The 16,071-nt window shown below is 46.2% G+C and overlaps 1 protein-coding gene across 4 annotated transcripts; it reads right to left on the bottom strand.

Moving 5' to 3' along the window:
* Positions 1-2,419: 2,419 nt before the first annotated feature.
* PPP1R7 (protein phosphatase 1 regulatory subunit 7) lies at positions 2,420-15,948 on the bottom strand. 4 transcript variants are annotated; one of them, XM_065748604.1, is made up of 11 exons: positions 15,872-15,948; positions 15,263-15,340; positions 14,976-15,095; positions 11,464-11,519; positions 10,793-10,858; positions 10,107-10,237; positions 9,142-9,304; positions 5,579-5,695; positions 4,680-4,784; positions 3,770-3,856; positions 2,420-2,798 (listed from the first exon to the last, which is right to left on the bottom strand). In XM_065748604.1, the coding sequence occupies exons 2-11, from the start codon at positions 15,303-15,305 to the stop codon at positions 2,622-2,624; spliced, it is 1,065 nt and encodes a 354-aa protein (XP_065604676.1). In that variant the 5' UTR covers positions 15,306-15,340; positions 15,872-15,948; the 3' UTR covers positions 2,420-2,621. The 4 variants fall into 4 exon arrangements, with proteins under 4 accessions (XP_065604676.1, XP_065604678.1, XP_065604677.1 ...); XM_065748606.1 differs by having other exon boundaries at positions 14,991-15,095; XM_065748605.1 differs by lacking the exon at positions 15,263-15,340 and having other exon boundaries at positions 15,872-15,936.
* Positions 15,949-16,071: the final 123 nt, after the last annotated feature.

The raw sequence follows: 16,071 nt of genomic DNA, 5'->3' as shown, positions 1-16,071 counted from the left end.
AGATTGTGAGCCAGGCTTCTGCTCAGGGTGGAAGAAGAGAACTGAACACGATGGGGCCGACAGTGTGGTGCGTCGAGCCCTCCCTGAGGCCTCCATTGTATGGGCTGGAGAGGCTGATCCATGCTCCATCCTTTGGGCTGCTTGTGCCTAGGCCTTGCCCTGGTTTGCTCTAAGAGGCCGTGTCTGAGCTACTCTAGCCAGCAAGAGGAAAACCACATCCATGCAGAGGGAGGCAGGGGGTGTGGGTTCCTGTGTTCCCTCCTTCCCTAGCCTCGGTCCTACAGAAGGTGTAGTCTGAGCCATTCTCTATCCCAGCTGCTTCAGCTCTTGGACAAAGCAGGAGTCCCTAGCCTCCCTTCTCTAGTGCTGCTTACAGGGCAAAGGCCTGAATTCCAGCAGGCTGGGCCCAGCATGCTTGCCTTCTCCAGCACTCTGCTCTGTCTGCCAGGCCTGACATTGCTGGTGCTTCTCCTTCCCCTGGCAGCTCTCTCCGGGAGAGGCTGCTACGCAGAAGTTGCACCAAAGCCTCCTCGTGCTCTCTAAGTTTGAGAAATAACCGAAGCAGGCCACGGCTAACGGGGTGGGCCAGGCAGAACTAGGGTAACACCTCCCACACGTGTCTGTCAGAAAATGGTTATTACCCTCGTAGCTTAGGTCTGTCCTGTGTCACCAAACCTGTCCCTCTTTTTACCCGCTGCCCTCACCAGTTGCACAGTTAGGCTTGAGTTACATTTGGGGCACCTCCCTCTGGGCTTGCCCCGCAGCCCGACCCTTCACTCTAAAGAAGGTCATGAAGTGATTGTACCTAGTACTGTCCCCCACCGCCCTCCCGCAGCAGACTGTGGCATGTGTCCATTTCCTCTCTGACGTCTTCCATATTGTACGTTTCCATAGCAATGATCCCTTGGCCTTAACTTTGGAATTTGGAGACTATATGCAAACATGTAAAAAGGCTCATGAGTATGGATGACACTGGAATTTTATAAATTCTAAAATAAAACCTGAAACAGCTCCGAGTGTGGCGGATGTTCTTTCTGCTGGTGGGTTGAGATGCAGAGCAGCCCCTGCGTGGCCGGGCTCAGCTGGGGCAAATACAGTGAGCATTGGTTCCAAGGGAGCTGAGAGCAAAGCCCAGCAGTGCTTCACCTCGACCTCTGGGCACCAGGTGGGCAATCCCGTGCCTGATAAATGCACGTGCTGGCAGCAAGAGGGCACGGGGTCAGCACATCCCCACCCAGCACCCATGCCCCAGTCCCTCCCCCTGGGCCCAGCAGCCATTACCTGAAGCACAGTGAGGAAGCTCAGGTGCGCGGCCACGAGTACCAGTAGGTCCAAGTCCAGTTGCCATCCCGGTCTCTGCCCTGTACCTGTGGGAGCCACGTGCAGCTGTCACTGTGCCTGCCCACTCCATGGCTGGCATCATCACCGTGTGTCACCGTGGGCTGTGAGTGCAGCAGCAGGTAAGCCCAGTCCTGAGGTGCTTCCAGCTGTCTCCCCACAGTGGTGACACAGTTTCCCTCCTCTGGGTCCCCTGCTGGAGAGTTTTTACAGTCTGAAGCACTCAGGTGCATTAAACCAAGGTGGGAAGGGTGGGGGGAGTCACAGGGACAGGCTGCTGGCCCCACACTGCACAGCCCCAGCCCATAGGCATGTGCTGGGACCAACAGCTCTGAGGAGCTGAATTGAAATGCTTGCTGAGGAGGTGGCAGTGGCTGCAAAAAGCAAACAGAGCCAGCTGAGGTGGAAAGGCCCCACCTGCAAACAGCAACGCTGTGCAGGGCAAAGTCCCACAGTGAGGTGAAGGCACACAGGCTGCTGTTGCAGACACACTTGTAGTATATACAGGGCAGGAAGACAGAGGTGAAGGCAATGAGGAAGGCCTAGGACTAGACCCTTCCCCTCCCCAGGTGGAATCCACAGCCCACTGCCTTACCTCTTTTAACTCCTCCAGTCCCCAGCTTGGTCTACAGCTCAGCATTTAACATGGATCCCATACTGCAGTGCCTCCACTGATAGCTCCATCCAGGTACGTGCATCCTCACAGCTTCTGCAACTCAAGCTATCTGTTCTCAGTCAGCAACAACAAATCTGTAACTACACCTCAAAAACAACAGCTATGAAAGGCTACCAGCCCTCCTCCCCCCTCCTGTCTGACTGACATACTTAGCAACAACTCAAGTCTGATCACCTGGATGAGCATTTTTATCAGATCCCCCTCCATGTCACTGCTGTCACCGCCTCCCCACATTTTTACAGACCACCTTTAAGTCCAGATCAGGGACAGCAATGTCTGCAAGGGTATCACAAACCTGAAGCCACGTCAGGGTCACTGAGCAGCTCTGAGCAGAAATGCTCCCGTCTGTTGTGAACATTTGCTGCCAGACCTCCCAGGCAAATAAGATGCAAGCACAAGGAAGTCTCTTATGTTAAGATTTAATAATAATAATAACATTTCAAAAACAATGAGTGCATTGTACACAAGATCTGGTAGTCAGTGCTTTTTGTTGACCATTTGCTCTGAGTGTGTCAGCGTACTGAAGACCTGGGGGGTGGTAAGTGGATAAAAAACCCAGCTGGGACATTTCTGCAAGGAGGGCAGGAGATAGAGGGCAGCAGGAGGATCAGAACCGAACAAAGGTGGCATCGATCTGCCGGACAGACGGGAGGGCCAACATGATTTTGCGCCGGTACTGGGGGTCCTTCTGCAAAGGGTTTCGCTCCAGGTACACAGTTTCCAAGTTCTTGGCTCCTTTCAGCTCATCCAGGTCACTCCAGCTCTCAACGAGATTATCATTCATCTGCAGAGCACGCATAGCCACACACACATAAACACTTCCAGGATCAGGAAGCAGGCCAGCGCTGCCCAGGAGAGCACCACCCAGCGGCAGTAACGCTGTACAAGCTTCGTGCAGTAACAAGTCCCTGCCTCCGTGGCCCTTCTCCCCCTGAGCATCAGCTCGGGCCTCATTCAGTAACCATTCTTTTTTTAACAGTGCTGAAGTGAGGGGGGGAAAAAAGCCACAAGAGTGTTTTCCATTTCCAGGCAGAGAAATGGAGTTGGACAAAGCCACAGCTCCAAACAACAGGCACCAGGCAGCACGGCACTCAGCTCTCACACACAAAAGGAGCTGGAGCATTTATTAATTCATGAGTATCTGCTGCTTTTCTCTAAAACATGAACAGAGTCATATGCAGGTTCCCAAAGTGGCAGAGAACTGACATATGAAGTGGAAAGTCCCCACATATCTCCTGACCAGGCTTATGAACAGTAAAGGACCTGCTACCCAGGGTGTCACAGAGTAACTGTTTAGGGTTGTTCCTGTTATCTGCCTCCTAGGAGTGGAAGTAAACCAGCAACAGTTCCATTTGTTTCATATTTGTAACATGAACATATCGAGCCTGTTCTCAAGAGGCCGTGTTGCAGTGCAGTGGTGACACAGTATCAGCTTCTCTCATTACACAGTCATGCTGACTTAAAGAAAGATGAGATTGGCAAAAATAGGACACGGTAGAAAGCTGTTTCATAACCACCACAAGCATGAAGGCAGGGCCTATTTCCTAGGTAGAGGGAGTCTTGTTACCACTAACCAAAGCCCTGCCAAAATCTAGGCAGGCTTTACTCCTTCCTGAGGGGAAACCATCACACTCTACCCTGTCAAGATGGTTCACCAAGTGAAATGTACCTAAGAGCTGCCCTAAGGATGGCTGTCCAAGACACACACACCACTCCTCCCCATCAGAGGCCTTTTTCACCATGGCCAGCACTTACCCAGAACTCCTGCAGCTCTGTTAGGTGACTGATATTTTCAATCTTCTTGATTCTATTCGATGCAATGTCCAGCATTGTGAGTTTGTTCTAGACAAGCAAACAAAAACGTTACGCTGGATTTCCTTTGATCATCTGTCTCTCAGGCCGAGATAAAAGTCAGGAGAAGCAATGACACATCCCCACCAGCTGTCCTACAGTGAGAACTCCTGTCTACGTTTAGCAGGAAAGACTGCTTTTAATTAAGCTGGGTTACTGACCTCCCAGAAGCCATGCTGCAAAAATGAAAGCAATTACTTGCTGGATGGCAACTGTCAGTTGAAGGCTCCTAGAAAGTAAGTTTTCTTCACAGAGCATTAAGAATAGGAATCCGTTACCATTTGGATCAGAAGCCTGCTCTTGGGCACAGCTGAACACTATTTGCAGCAGAAAGTTGAACAGCTTTAGAGAAAGTTCTCTGCCCTGCACACAACCAAGCTCCCAATCTCTCTGTTCACAGGCTTCTGTGAAATCAATCCTACCTAGAAATACAGTGACAGGAAGGCAAGCCTCATGCCACAGCTTGTCCCTCTCACTCCCAGCCCCACTCATCCTACCACTAAAGACTCAGCCTTACCTACAGACTGCTGTGTGGAAGGCTACAGCAGAGGCAGCCAGCAGTCATTTCACTGCTGAAGATCTGCCAGGCTGCTGTGTGAACCTTCACATTCAACAAAGCAACTCACTCCAGATCCAGAGGGGCTCCATGCACGTAAGGGATTTTAGTGTAATTAACACTTGGACTTTCACAGTCTTTTCAAGATACTCAGAACCCTCTATGTAACTGAAGCAGCTGAGGAACAACAGCTTCAGGAAAAGCCCAGCCCCCATCAGGATGCGAGGGCAGCAGTTCTGACACATTCACTCTGCTCACATTGTTCTCCAGTCCCTCGATGACTTCGATGCCGTTGTTGCTGAGGTACAACTCCCGTAAGTTCACTAAGCTCTGCAGCCCCTCAATCTTGGTCAGACGGTTACTCTGAAAGCATGACAGCAGTTGAAGATCAGTCTGAACAACCCCAAACCCAAGTGAGTCGTGGGAGATAAAGCACAGGGGAAGGGGAAACAGCCTGTCTGGGTCAACACAAACGCCATGTGCTTGGTTTTAATGGCCCGTACCACCACACCTAAGCAAGTTCCAGAGGAGACAAAGTCTCCAAGTTCAGGAGAGTCAGCCCCTGGCCTTCCCACGAGAAGCTGCAGCTTCAATTCAGAAACATGATGAAGCATTAATAGCATTCATTCCATAGGTCTTTTTAACAGAATAATCTTAAGTGGAATTACAGGATTTCAGTTCTGATATACTCTACTACATATAGTTCCATACATCCTATAGATTAGGATGCCTACACATACTGTAACACATAGGAAGAATGACTGCCTCAGGAACTGTGTGCCTAGCTTGTGCCAGGCTGCACGACCTTTGTCAGATGGTATTTATTCCACCTTATTAGAAAAGCTGGAACCTTCCACTAGCTCATTAAGAACAGCTTCCATTTAGCACAGGATTGTTGCTCACTTTCCTTCCCTGTTCAGGCAGAATGCAGTGACACTGAGCCCACCGCCAATAAAAGGACTCCCCTGGCAAAACTCATTTGAAGTTAACAGCAAAAAAAATGACAAGCAGTATTTCAGGAAGGAAGCTGGATTTCACATTCACTTCACTCTTCCAATAAAGCAGTTTGACCCGACAACTAAAGATTCAGGAGAGCTCATTATAAAGGTAAGGTGGTTCACACCACCAAACACAGCAGTACAGAGCAGGATCAGTACCTGTATACTGAGCACGGTCAGGTTCGTCAGCGCATCCAGGTTCTGGAGCTTGGTGATTTTATTCTTCCCAAGGAACAGACTGTCGAGGTTAGCCAAGGTGTCGATGTTTTCAATGGCCTGCAAGAAGACCAAAGCAGACAGCACTGCTGTGATGCAGGACTCCAACCTGCGGATACACTTAGCACAGTACAGCCTTGACCTGTGCAGCAGTTCCCCTCCTGTGAAACACAAGCCTGCCAACTCCACAGCACAAAGCGTGTGGGCTGGGCCTCCCTCGGGACCCACCAGGGAAGTACAGGGCCTCGTGCAGGGACAGCAAAGCTCAGCCTGTGAGGGCTGGCCCGTGGCACTGCTAGCTGCTGGCTTCACAGCAGGGGTTGCATCACTCTCTCCTCCTGACTGTTGCCCCACTGTCCAGGCAGGACCAGAGAATGATAATAGGCTCTGTAACACCAAAAAGGACATTCCCAGGGCCACAAGGTGCACCCAGGACAGGAGAACTCATTTGTGAGTCCAGAGTATCTATCAGTGACAAACAGAAAGAGAAGCTGTCAGGAGAAAAAAAAATTACTCCCTAATTCAGTCCTAACCATCAGTGATGAAAGCAGAGGCAAGCTGCCCAGCTTCTCTGCTCAGTGGTTTCTCTGCCATAAGCAAGGTTATCTGCCTCCTGTGTGTACCTAGATGCCATGAGCTGTTAGCATGTTTAACTACGGTCTATATATTCACACTACTGGCAGAACATACCAATTTCAGCAACAGACACGTTAAATATACACACTACTGACAGAGCATATACACTACATCAATTTAAGCTCTGAGCTCAGCCTTTAGTGCAAGAAAAGATCTCTGTGAGGCACCAAGAACCACCACATTCTTTATTTACAAAAAATAAAAAATGGGGGCACCAGAAAGCATCAACAGAATTAAAAAAAGACAGGGCAAGAAAAGGGGTAAAAAAAATGGGTTTAGAAAAGAATCCTGGAGACAGGAAGAAATAAAGTCTTTTTTTTTCTCTGCAAGGGAAAAGCTAAAAAAGAAAATACAAAATGGAGGAAGGTACTGCTAAAAAGGAATTTCAAAAACAGACTTCAGCTCACAGAAAAGCAGCAATATGGATATAGATACACAGCTGTGCATCTGTGCTCAAGCACTCTGTGACGTGCCAGCTTTCACAACCCTTCCTGCCAGGCAAGGTCAGAGCCCAGCAGTGCTGGTGAGACAGGACTCCACATCCCAGCACCACTCACACTTGTGTGCACACGTGGGCAAGGAAAGGCAGAGGAGGATGGGCACGTGCACACAATGCAGTATAGTTACACTCTAGAAAGGAAAGCTTTTCAATCTCTATCCCAGTATTGCCAACAGATTCAACACAAGCTGTTTGTCAGCTCATATTTGGACTCACCCTCCTTCTAAGCCTGTGGACTTACCCCTGTTTTGGCCTTGCAAGAAAATAATAGATTTGTTTCTCAATGGTAGCTCCCCCAAGCCCTGAGGAGGAAATACTTGTGACTCTGAGGGTACTGAGAAGAAATAATCAGAAAAAAAAAGCTACTTAAAGCTATAAAAAAAGCCACATTTAAGTATGAAACAGGCATGAGGAAAAAAGCTAGGGAAGAAATAAAGTGCTTGCCTTGTAGTTGCCTCAGTCCAACTTTGGAAAGAAAAGCATGAAAATGCATCAGCTCAGGCATGAAATTGTTTCCCCACCATTCACGTAAGGACAGAACTACAAGTGTTTCCTAAGCCACGATGGACTCCAGGTTAAATGCACACCAAGAAGTTAAGAGTTTTGCAGCAAATGACTAACACAGCATTACTGCAGCAGCTTCAATGCTCAGGAGGTGAATTTAGCAGGCATCACAGACACTGCCCAACCTGCCTGCTCATAGCTTCTTCCCCTCCAGAGTTACAAATACACTCACCTAAGAAGCACACAGCCAGGCTGCCCTGCCAGCAGGAAACTACCTGAGGAGTCCTGGTTTCCCCAAATGAGATGCATTTTTTCCATGCTCACCCTAGACACGGGATTCTCACACTCAGTAAAGCAATTAGCAGCACAGAGCATTGCTTTTTGAAGAAGCCAGAAATTAAAATTAAATTAGATAAATTAAAAAAAGCTAAAAATAAGAAAATGTAGCTTGTTACCCATACAAAGATATATTGTTTTTTTTACCATGCACAGCCTCAGCACTGCAAAAAATGCACATAAAATAGTTCAAGCTGGTTGTTTAAAATATATTCTTCAGCTTAACAACACTGGTGGCAATACACTGCCTAAGCGTCAGCCCAGAAACCCAGCTGGTTTGGTTTTCATTCCTGTCTGCACGAAGTAATGATGCTTAGATATGGGATATAATAGTTCTCTTTAACCCAGCTTTTGAAATGCAGGGATTGGTGTCCCCAGCCTATTGTGCTTCTGAATACAGAAAGTGCATTTCTATAAATCACATTCCCCAGCCTATGTGAACAATAAGGCTCCTAACCACTCATCTGCCTGATGCTCTCCCACTCAGGATTTATTCCCCCTACGTGACTTCCCAAAGTAACAACTCCTTCAGACAGAAGTGTCACACTCCAGTTCACTTTCAGGAAAAAAAAAATATTTTCCAGTTCATAAAAGCAGCAAACATTTATGCCTTTGAAGGTTGCTTATAATTGCTTAAGCTTCCTTCTTTTCTAAAAAGGGAGACGTGCTTCCACAACACTTAAAATATGGAGAACAAATAAATAATTTCTTATTTGCTCATTCTGCATAACAGAGTTATCAACATCTGTAACTGGGCAATGTCAGCTTATACAATTCTCAGTTTGGAATGCACTCAGTTCTTACAGCAGTTTTATAAAGCTGAAAAAGCCTGTAAAAAATTAATAGTTCAATTTGCACACTGCAAGTCTTTTGTGTTGTCTGTGTCACCCATTCCCTTACAACCTGAGCAAAACACAGAGAAGACATCCTTATGGACAGCAGACACCACTCAGAACTGCCTCCTTTAAGAGCAGTGGACTTAAAAAAAAAAAAAAAACAACAAAACTGGAAAGGTCACTAACTGACAACAAGAAAAAGCAGCCAGCAGAGGAGCACCACGTTTTTGAGGCATTTCAGCTCCAGGTCTCAAGAAAACCTTTTTTCTTGAGTGAAACAAATGCAGAGTTTTATCAGATACATATATGAACCTGAAACTGCAATTAGAGTTCAATTGGCTTGATGAGTAGAAGCAGACAGAGCATCAGCCACAAGGAAGGCAAGAGAAAACAATAGCTGGGAGTTTTGATAAGCTTGGCTCTCTATTAAGAGAAAGCTGCCATCTGCAGAAGGCAACACACAGAGAATGCCCTATAGAGAAATCCCTCGGTTGTAGTTTAAAAGCCAGGCACTACACACATAATGAAAGGATCCAGCAGGTGCAGCAAACAAACAACTACACATTGAATGGCTAGAACAATAAAAACAGCAAAATTACAAGTCAAAGTCAACGCAGAGCACTTTGAGACCAGGCTAATCCCAAAAGCCACAGAGCTCAAAACTCTCCAGCTACCATCTTGTACAGCAAGCCTACCCGAATTCGATTGGATCCCAACTCTAACATCTGTAACAGCTGCAAGTTGCTCAAATTCTCAATTTTGCTGATTTTGTTGTTGACGAGGAAGAGTTTTTTAAGTTGAGTAAGCTGATCTAGTCCTTCAATGTGTCGCAGAACATTAAACGAGATGTCCAGGATCCTGAGGTAAAACAAAACAAAGGGCTCTTCAGTCCAGGAGGCATGGAAGGTCCTGGCAGAGGCATTTGTAAACTGGTGCTGAGCCTCCCTATCTGCAGAGATCAAGCATTATGTGAGTCTAGCTTCAAGGCCTAACAAGTGGCATTTCTTTAATCAGTAATAATGAATACAACTTTCAGAATAGTTTCATAGCATGCCATGAAGAAAAACAGAAAGGTATGTCACATGCAAAAAAAAACCTGTTTTGCCTAGCTGTAGAACTGCCATGGTGGGAGGAAGCCAATTTTCAGCACTGCACAGTCCATAGAAGCAATATCTGCCTCTCTGGGACAAGGTCTCCCATAAGCATGAAGTAGTAAAGTGGTCACTCCTCCTGAGTCCCAGAGAAAATGGTTGTGATCTGCCTCTGGACTGATGAAGGACTAGTGTCAGGGGAACAGCACTTTGTCCCCAAGTCACATGCCTAGTTATTTTCCACAGGAGTAGTGTAACCCAGTTATAAGGAGCTCTCACCATCAACACCAAAGGATACCCAAGTGCTCCTGCACCTGCATGGTAGCTGCAACCACCTACCACTCTTGTTGCCTTACACAGAAAATGTTCCACTTCCACTGTGCCAGGTGAGCTATAATAATGCTAGTTTACTGCACAGTTAAATACCAATGGAGACCAGATACTATCCCTCACAGCCAAAAGAATCACGAGAAAGCTCTGAGTGATAAAGACTGGAATAACTACAGCATGGCAACGCAGTGAGTGACAGTTCACCCACAGCCTAAACCCAGTGATTCCCCCTGACTCACTCCAGATCCACGAGAGCCTCCAAGTTCTCGATCTTCCGAATCTGATTGTCGTAGAGATCCAGCTCCCTCAAGGTCTGCAACTGCTCCAGGTTCTCGATGCGCTTAACCAAGTTCTGACGCAGACACAGAGTCTAGCAGGAAAGCAGACACAACCAGCAGCATGTCATGCCTTTGGGCAGACAGACAAAAAACAGGCTTTGTTTTTAAAAATACACTATTTTCCTGTTTTCTTCCACCTACACAAAAGGAAAGCTTTCACCACAAATGAGGTCAGACACCAGAAGAGGGCCCCACCGAGGCCACGTAATCACCATCCTTGGAAATGCTCACGAGTTTCACTGGACAAGGCCTTAAGCCACATGCTCTAACTGGACCTGCTTTGAGTAGGAGTTTTCTAGTAAACTCCAGAGTCCTTTAAGGCTCCGAGGAGACCTCACTATGGACTTGCACAGTACTTGAAGGGAGCTTACAAGAAGGAGGGGGACCAACTACATACGTGGTCTAATAGCGACAGGACAAAGGGAAATGCCTTAAACTAGAAGAGGAGAAATTTAGGTTGGATGGACTTTCTTCAGTCAAACATAAGGTGAAATTGCTAGGATGGCAACCAAGAAGACTCCTGGGTTTGCTCACTAGTAGGTCAGACACAATCTTCAGCTCCAAGAGATATTCCTTCAGGCTGTTACCTTCACTTTCTTGAGCACCTCGAATCCTTCAATCTTCCCAATTCGGAAATGATTCAGGTCAACATCCTGAAAGAGAAACAGACATCAGAGGGATTCAGCAAGTGTTTCAAAGTACTCCTCAAAGAAGAATCTAGTTATTTTCATCAAAGGAAAATTACAAAAGCACAGCTCGTTAAAGCTTCAAAGTTTGCATTACAGCTTCTTCCAATTGCTCATGAAAATGTGCTTTGGCAGATGATTTTACAAGCAATAGTGAAGCATGTGGCCTAAGTTCATTACCCGTGAGAGGGCAAGACCTTTCCCATCGATGTGAGCTTGGTTTCACCAACAGGAGTTTTGGCTTTTTGTTGGTTTTTATTTTTTGAGTAAATCTGTAATTCGACTGGCTTGAACAATGTACTGCACAAAATTCTCTTACCCACTTAAGGCTTAACTGGAACACACTGTCTTTGCCTCTATTCTAAAACTCAAAATGAGAAACAAAAGGTTCTGGATACTGATCAAGAGTAGAATGCCTCTACTTCTAGCCTGAAGGCTCTGAACCAGTTTTGGGGAAGATGGGATAGTCAAGACCTTCAGAGGAATCAGATCTTTTAACTAGGTTTCAATACCTGCTTTCCCTTTCATCCTCTGCTGTATAAAGCCTGAAAGAACAAAACATCTCCCTTTACCTCAGCTTCTGGGTCCAGGCTAATCGACTCCATGTCCACTGGTGTCTCTGCTTCTCCTGCAGCAGAAACAAACTGTTATAGACTTCTGCTACCTGATAGCTAAAGACACAATTACAATGCGTAACATCCAGAGAGACAAAGGGGGCAAGCACTCTCCAGAACGAAGAACACACAAGGTGCACAATTCAGATATTCTGCTGCATTAAAAATACACATCACCTATCTCACTTCCATCATGACAGTAAGTAATGAACCAGAACTTTCTTACCAACACAACTCCATTCCTGGAAGCAAAAGAAAAAAGAGCAGCACCTTACCCAGCCTGCCTACCTGGCTGATGAATGACACTGGCTTAAGCCAGATGTTGGCAGGATTTTTTTTCTTTACACTTAGGGCCAGCATCCCTCTGAGGATGTACCCTCCAAAGTGTCTGTTCTCCTCAGATAACCTAAGGTTCTTCTTTGGCATCTGTGTGTAACTACACACCTAAACTGGCAGCTGATAGTGCCAAGAATGACCAAGCATCTCATCAAGCCCTCGTTTCACAAATATTTCTATTTTATGCTATGCACACTTCCACATGGATTTCCCTTCTTTTGTTTCAATGAGCTTGCTAATATGCTAGAAAACACTGTTTATCACACTGCATACATTTGCTTGGGAAATGCTTTTGTATTCCTGGAAGGTAGCCCAGCATTTGCTGTACTTCTATCACAGCACAAGAGGGAGTGAAATTTACTGGATACATTCATGCTGAATAATTCACACCCAATTTCCATTTGCAGAAGATGGTGTGCTGTTGGCATCAATCTCCAAAGGAAGTGTAATAAGACTGCAAAACAGATTTAAAACACGCAACCCCATTCCACTTTAAGCACACATGTCATCTGTGCAACCAAAAAACTATAAGCATTTTTAATTACAGTCAAGTTCCAAAAGCTTTGGATTAACTCCTGCATTACAGAACGTGAGGCCATTCCATTAACTATAACTATTTTTATAGCCTGAGCACAGTCACAACATTGATATAAATGCCAAACAGCCCCAATCCTTAATGAGAGCTTTTCCTACAAATGCCTGGCATCGTCTGCAGTAACGTAATAAGGGCTAACAGTACAAAGCATTACAATTTTTAATCCTTCCTATATGCAGGTTTTGATAGCTCCCATGCTGTTATTTACCTTGCTGTATTAGGCCACGGCTCTCGTCTGAGCATTCAAACAGGAAAGAGCTCTCACTGAACTCACTTGCAGAAATTAAGATTTAAAGAGAGTCCATCTGTTCCTCATCTTTTAATATTTTATGCAGCATAAATAAGCAAGGAGCATAAATCATGATTTTGGGACTGAAAATGAGCTGACAGTCTCAGTGATGTCGCATGGTGGTATAGAAACGCCACCAAAACTCACAAACACATGTGCCCATCAGCATTACAGCACCAGGCAGCACTTCAGTTCCAATTTTAATTCCAGATGAGGAAGGATGCACTTCAGCAGAGGAGCAGGAAACAGCTCCCAGCTGCTCCTGAGACCACATCTCTCTCACTTATTCCTAGGGTGCAAAAATCTGCCAGCACAGGGCGCTCCAAGACAGACAGCCCAGCTGGACTTCCAGCCAACAGGGACAGGGTCTGAGGTGGAAGAGCAGTTAATCCAGATGTCACATTAGAGAAAAACCAAACTATTCCCCTTGGACTGAGTTGTGAGTTACAGTGCTCATTGATGGAACCTGTCCTTTCAGGGGCTTTAAAGCTGTCCAGCAGTAAAGCTGGTGCACTTGGTAGAAAGTTTAGTCTTCAATCTGTCGACTGACAGAGTTCTTTGTAAAGTGGCACGTTTCCTCTCAGCTCACGTGCTTTTGCAGTATGTTAGACACTGTGTATTAAGTATTTAGTCCATAATTCTGAATGCAGCCTATTTCTCAAGAGGAAATATATATATATATATACACACACACACACATTGCTTTGGCACTAAAGTTACTTAAGTGAAGTCTTGTGTAACCCACCCCTGCAAGCTCTGCAAGTGTAGGAAAAAAGGATGCCACACAGGAAGCCTGAGTCCTGCAGCACAGAGCAACAGTTACATAAACCCACAGCACCACAACCAGTTAGTGCAGCTGGAAGCCTAACTGCACTCGAGTGAAAAACATAATAAGTTTAAGATTTCACAGCAGCAGTGATATTCCTCAGAAAATTAACTCAGTAATAAATGCGAAATCTCAGCTGTTTGAGCTCTATTTGTGAGCTTCAATAAAAAAAGGTGGCAAAGCATCCATTCCCTTTTCAACTGAGCACCTGTTTCCTTGCCATCTCCTAACTCAAATGCCCCACTACTATTCCTCTTCTTGGTTCCTATCCAAGAAGTTATTTTCTACATTAAGTAGTATCCAACGTAAATCAGACAATTCAAAATAAAAGCACATCATTCCAAGTCGTTTCTCCAATATTACAGTTCCCAAGGGGAAACACACAACATGCAGCCTCAAATGCACAGATTAATTATATCAGTTGAATGAACGCCTAAAACACTGCACACATGCAAAGGAAAACTGTGTCCAACTGATTTGTGTGCTTCAACTGACCATGCTTAGGATTTACAGACCATGGGAGGTGCTCTTGTGCTTTTGACACATCACCGCACATTCTTCAACTCACAGGGTTTGTTTGATAGCTAACAATTATTTATATTTCCTGCAGAAAGCATTTTACTTCACTTCCAATTCCATGCCAATAACACCTATATCTACCAAAAGGACGTGCAGCATCTGAAATTGTTAGCTAGTATTGAAAATCCAGATGATACTGCTGTGTAGGTTCTTCAGGTATTGATTTGTCTCAACAAACTGCAAGCTACCATGAAACAAAACCATCTCCATCAAATAAGCACAGGCTTTAAAGTACCTGCCAAAATTTCTACCTGGTGACCTAACACAAACAGCAAAAAAAAAAAACAAAAAACAGAAATTCTGAAATCAAGGCCATTCAAAGAGGTATAAGTTTCACATCTTAAGAGTTTTTAAGCAAAAAAAAAACCACACCCATAACAAAAAACACAACAGCAGCTTTCTTCAGTCCATCTAAAAATATTCCTCTTTGCCTCCCAAAGGGATCTGGCAATTTTTAAAGTTAAAAGCTGTACACAGTAAAGCAGAAGTAAGAAGAACTGGTTTTGTTCATTTCTAATAAGCAGCTCCAGCATCTTTCTATAGAAAGTGAGAACCCTTCCACAAAGGAGCATAAATCAAGCTCTTCTTTCATGTTGACATTTCAAAGAGAAGCAGGGCTCCGCAAACCGATAATTAAAAAAAAAAGTCTAATATCTGCAACTCCATAAAAGAAGACAGCTTTACAGTAGCAAGGATTACACCATCACTTGAAGACCAGTTTCCTCTAGGGCAGCTGTTAACTAATACTGAGACAAATGCTGTGCGCCCACAGGGAGGAATACAAAGGACTGACACAGGTATGTGGCTCACATCTCCCTAAAGCCATTGCTGAGGTGGGAAGGTACCTGTGCAGTTCTCACCATTCTGCTCATCTCTCAGGCTCTGCTGGCTGAGGTCTGTTACTAAGTGCACTCCTTGCTTCTTCCCTTCGTCTTCTGACTCCTCCGATTCGATCCGCTTATCGACTGCAGAAGATAGAGAACAGCAGAGTTAGACCACTCCTGGCAGCATGCTGAGGGCAAAAAGCAGCAAGCAGATATCACAACCAGGACTCACAAATACCACTATGCAGTTAGTAGAAATCCTAAATTAACTAAATGAAAGGTTTAGTCTTAAATAAAAGGCCTCTTACCCCTTGTTTCTACTTTGATTTTGGATGCACTTTTTCCTCCCATCACATCTTCCTAAAACCAACAATCTGGGAAGAAGACTGGAGGAAAAAGGAAATTTCTTAGTTCAATGAAGTGCAATTCCAAAGATTACGGAAATGGAAGGAGAACTACGACACTTAAAAGACCTTTCAGAAGAAATAAAACCAGTATCACGTACGAGGGTACCGCTGACATGAGGCAAAGGCTTCAGCAAAACAAGAGCCACAAAGGCACAGATAAGGCACAGATGGCCGCCTCAGCGCGGCCAGCTAAGCACCGCGCGGCTCCCACCTGGGGAAACCACACTGGGGGATTTTCCTTACGTGGTCCTTATGCTCTACGTCACGGCCGCCTCCACAGCCCCATTTCTGCCACCTTCCCCGCAGTGGCTGCGCCCCGCTCCCCTCAGGCCCCGCTCCCAGCATCACCACAGGGCTCGCCTCAGGCCGGACCCCCAGGGGCTGCCCAGCTCAGATAGCCCCGAGCCCACCGCACCCCTGTGAGGGCTCCCGGCTGACGGGCAGCACTCCGGTGCCGCGCCGTTTGACCGCCCGTGCCGACCCGACCCGCCAGCCGCAGCAGGCTCTCACCCTCCATCATCTCCTGCTGCCCCTCTCCGCACCCCGCCGCCATATTGCTTCTCCTCCCACCGCCCCTTTCCGGAAACCGCCTCAGCAGCGCTCTCAGCCAATCAGAGCCCAGAGCCGGAGCCCCGCCGAGAGCCAATCACCACCGCGGACGTGCACCTGAGGGAGAGGTAACGACTGGGGGCCGCCTGGAGCTGGTGCGC

Source organism: Cyrtonyx montezumae, unplaced genomic scaffold, assembly GCF_038088225.1.
Source record: "Cyrtonyx montezumae isolate F1298 unplaced genomic scaffold, pur_monq_1.0 scaffold_5, whole genome shotgun sequence".
Classification (NCBI taxonomy): domain Eukaryota; kingdom Metazoa; phylum Chordata; class Aves; order Galliformes; family Odontophoridae; genus Cyrtonyx; species Cyrtonyx montezumae.
This window is presented reverse-complemented; position numbering and strand designations above follow the sequence as displayed.

Coding starts and splice junctions, on each gene's coding strand:
- PPP1R7 (XM_065748604.1), bottom strand. CDS start 15,305: ATGGGAGGAAAAAGTGCATCCAAAATCAAAGTAGAAACAAGGG. Junction 15,096..15,262: donor AATCAAAGTAGAAACAAGGG/GTAAGAGGCCTT, acceptor TATCTTCTGCAG/TCGATAAGCGGATCGAATCG. Junction 5,696..9,141: donor TGGGATCCAATCGAATTCGG/GTAGGCTTGCTG, acceptor GTCTTCTTGCAG/GCCATTGAAAACATCGACAC.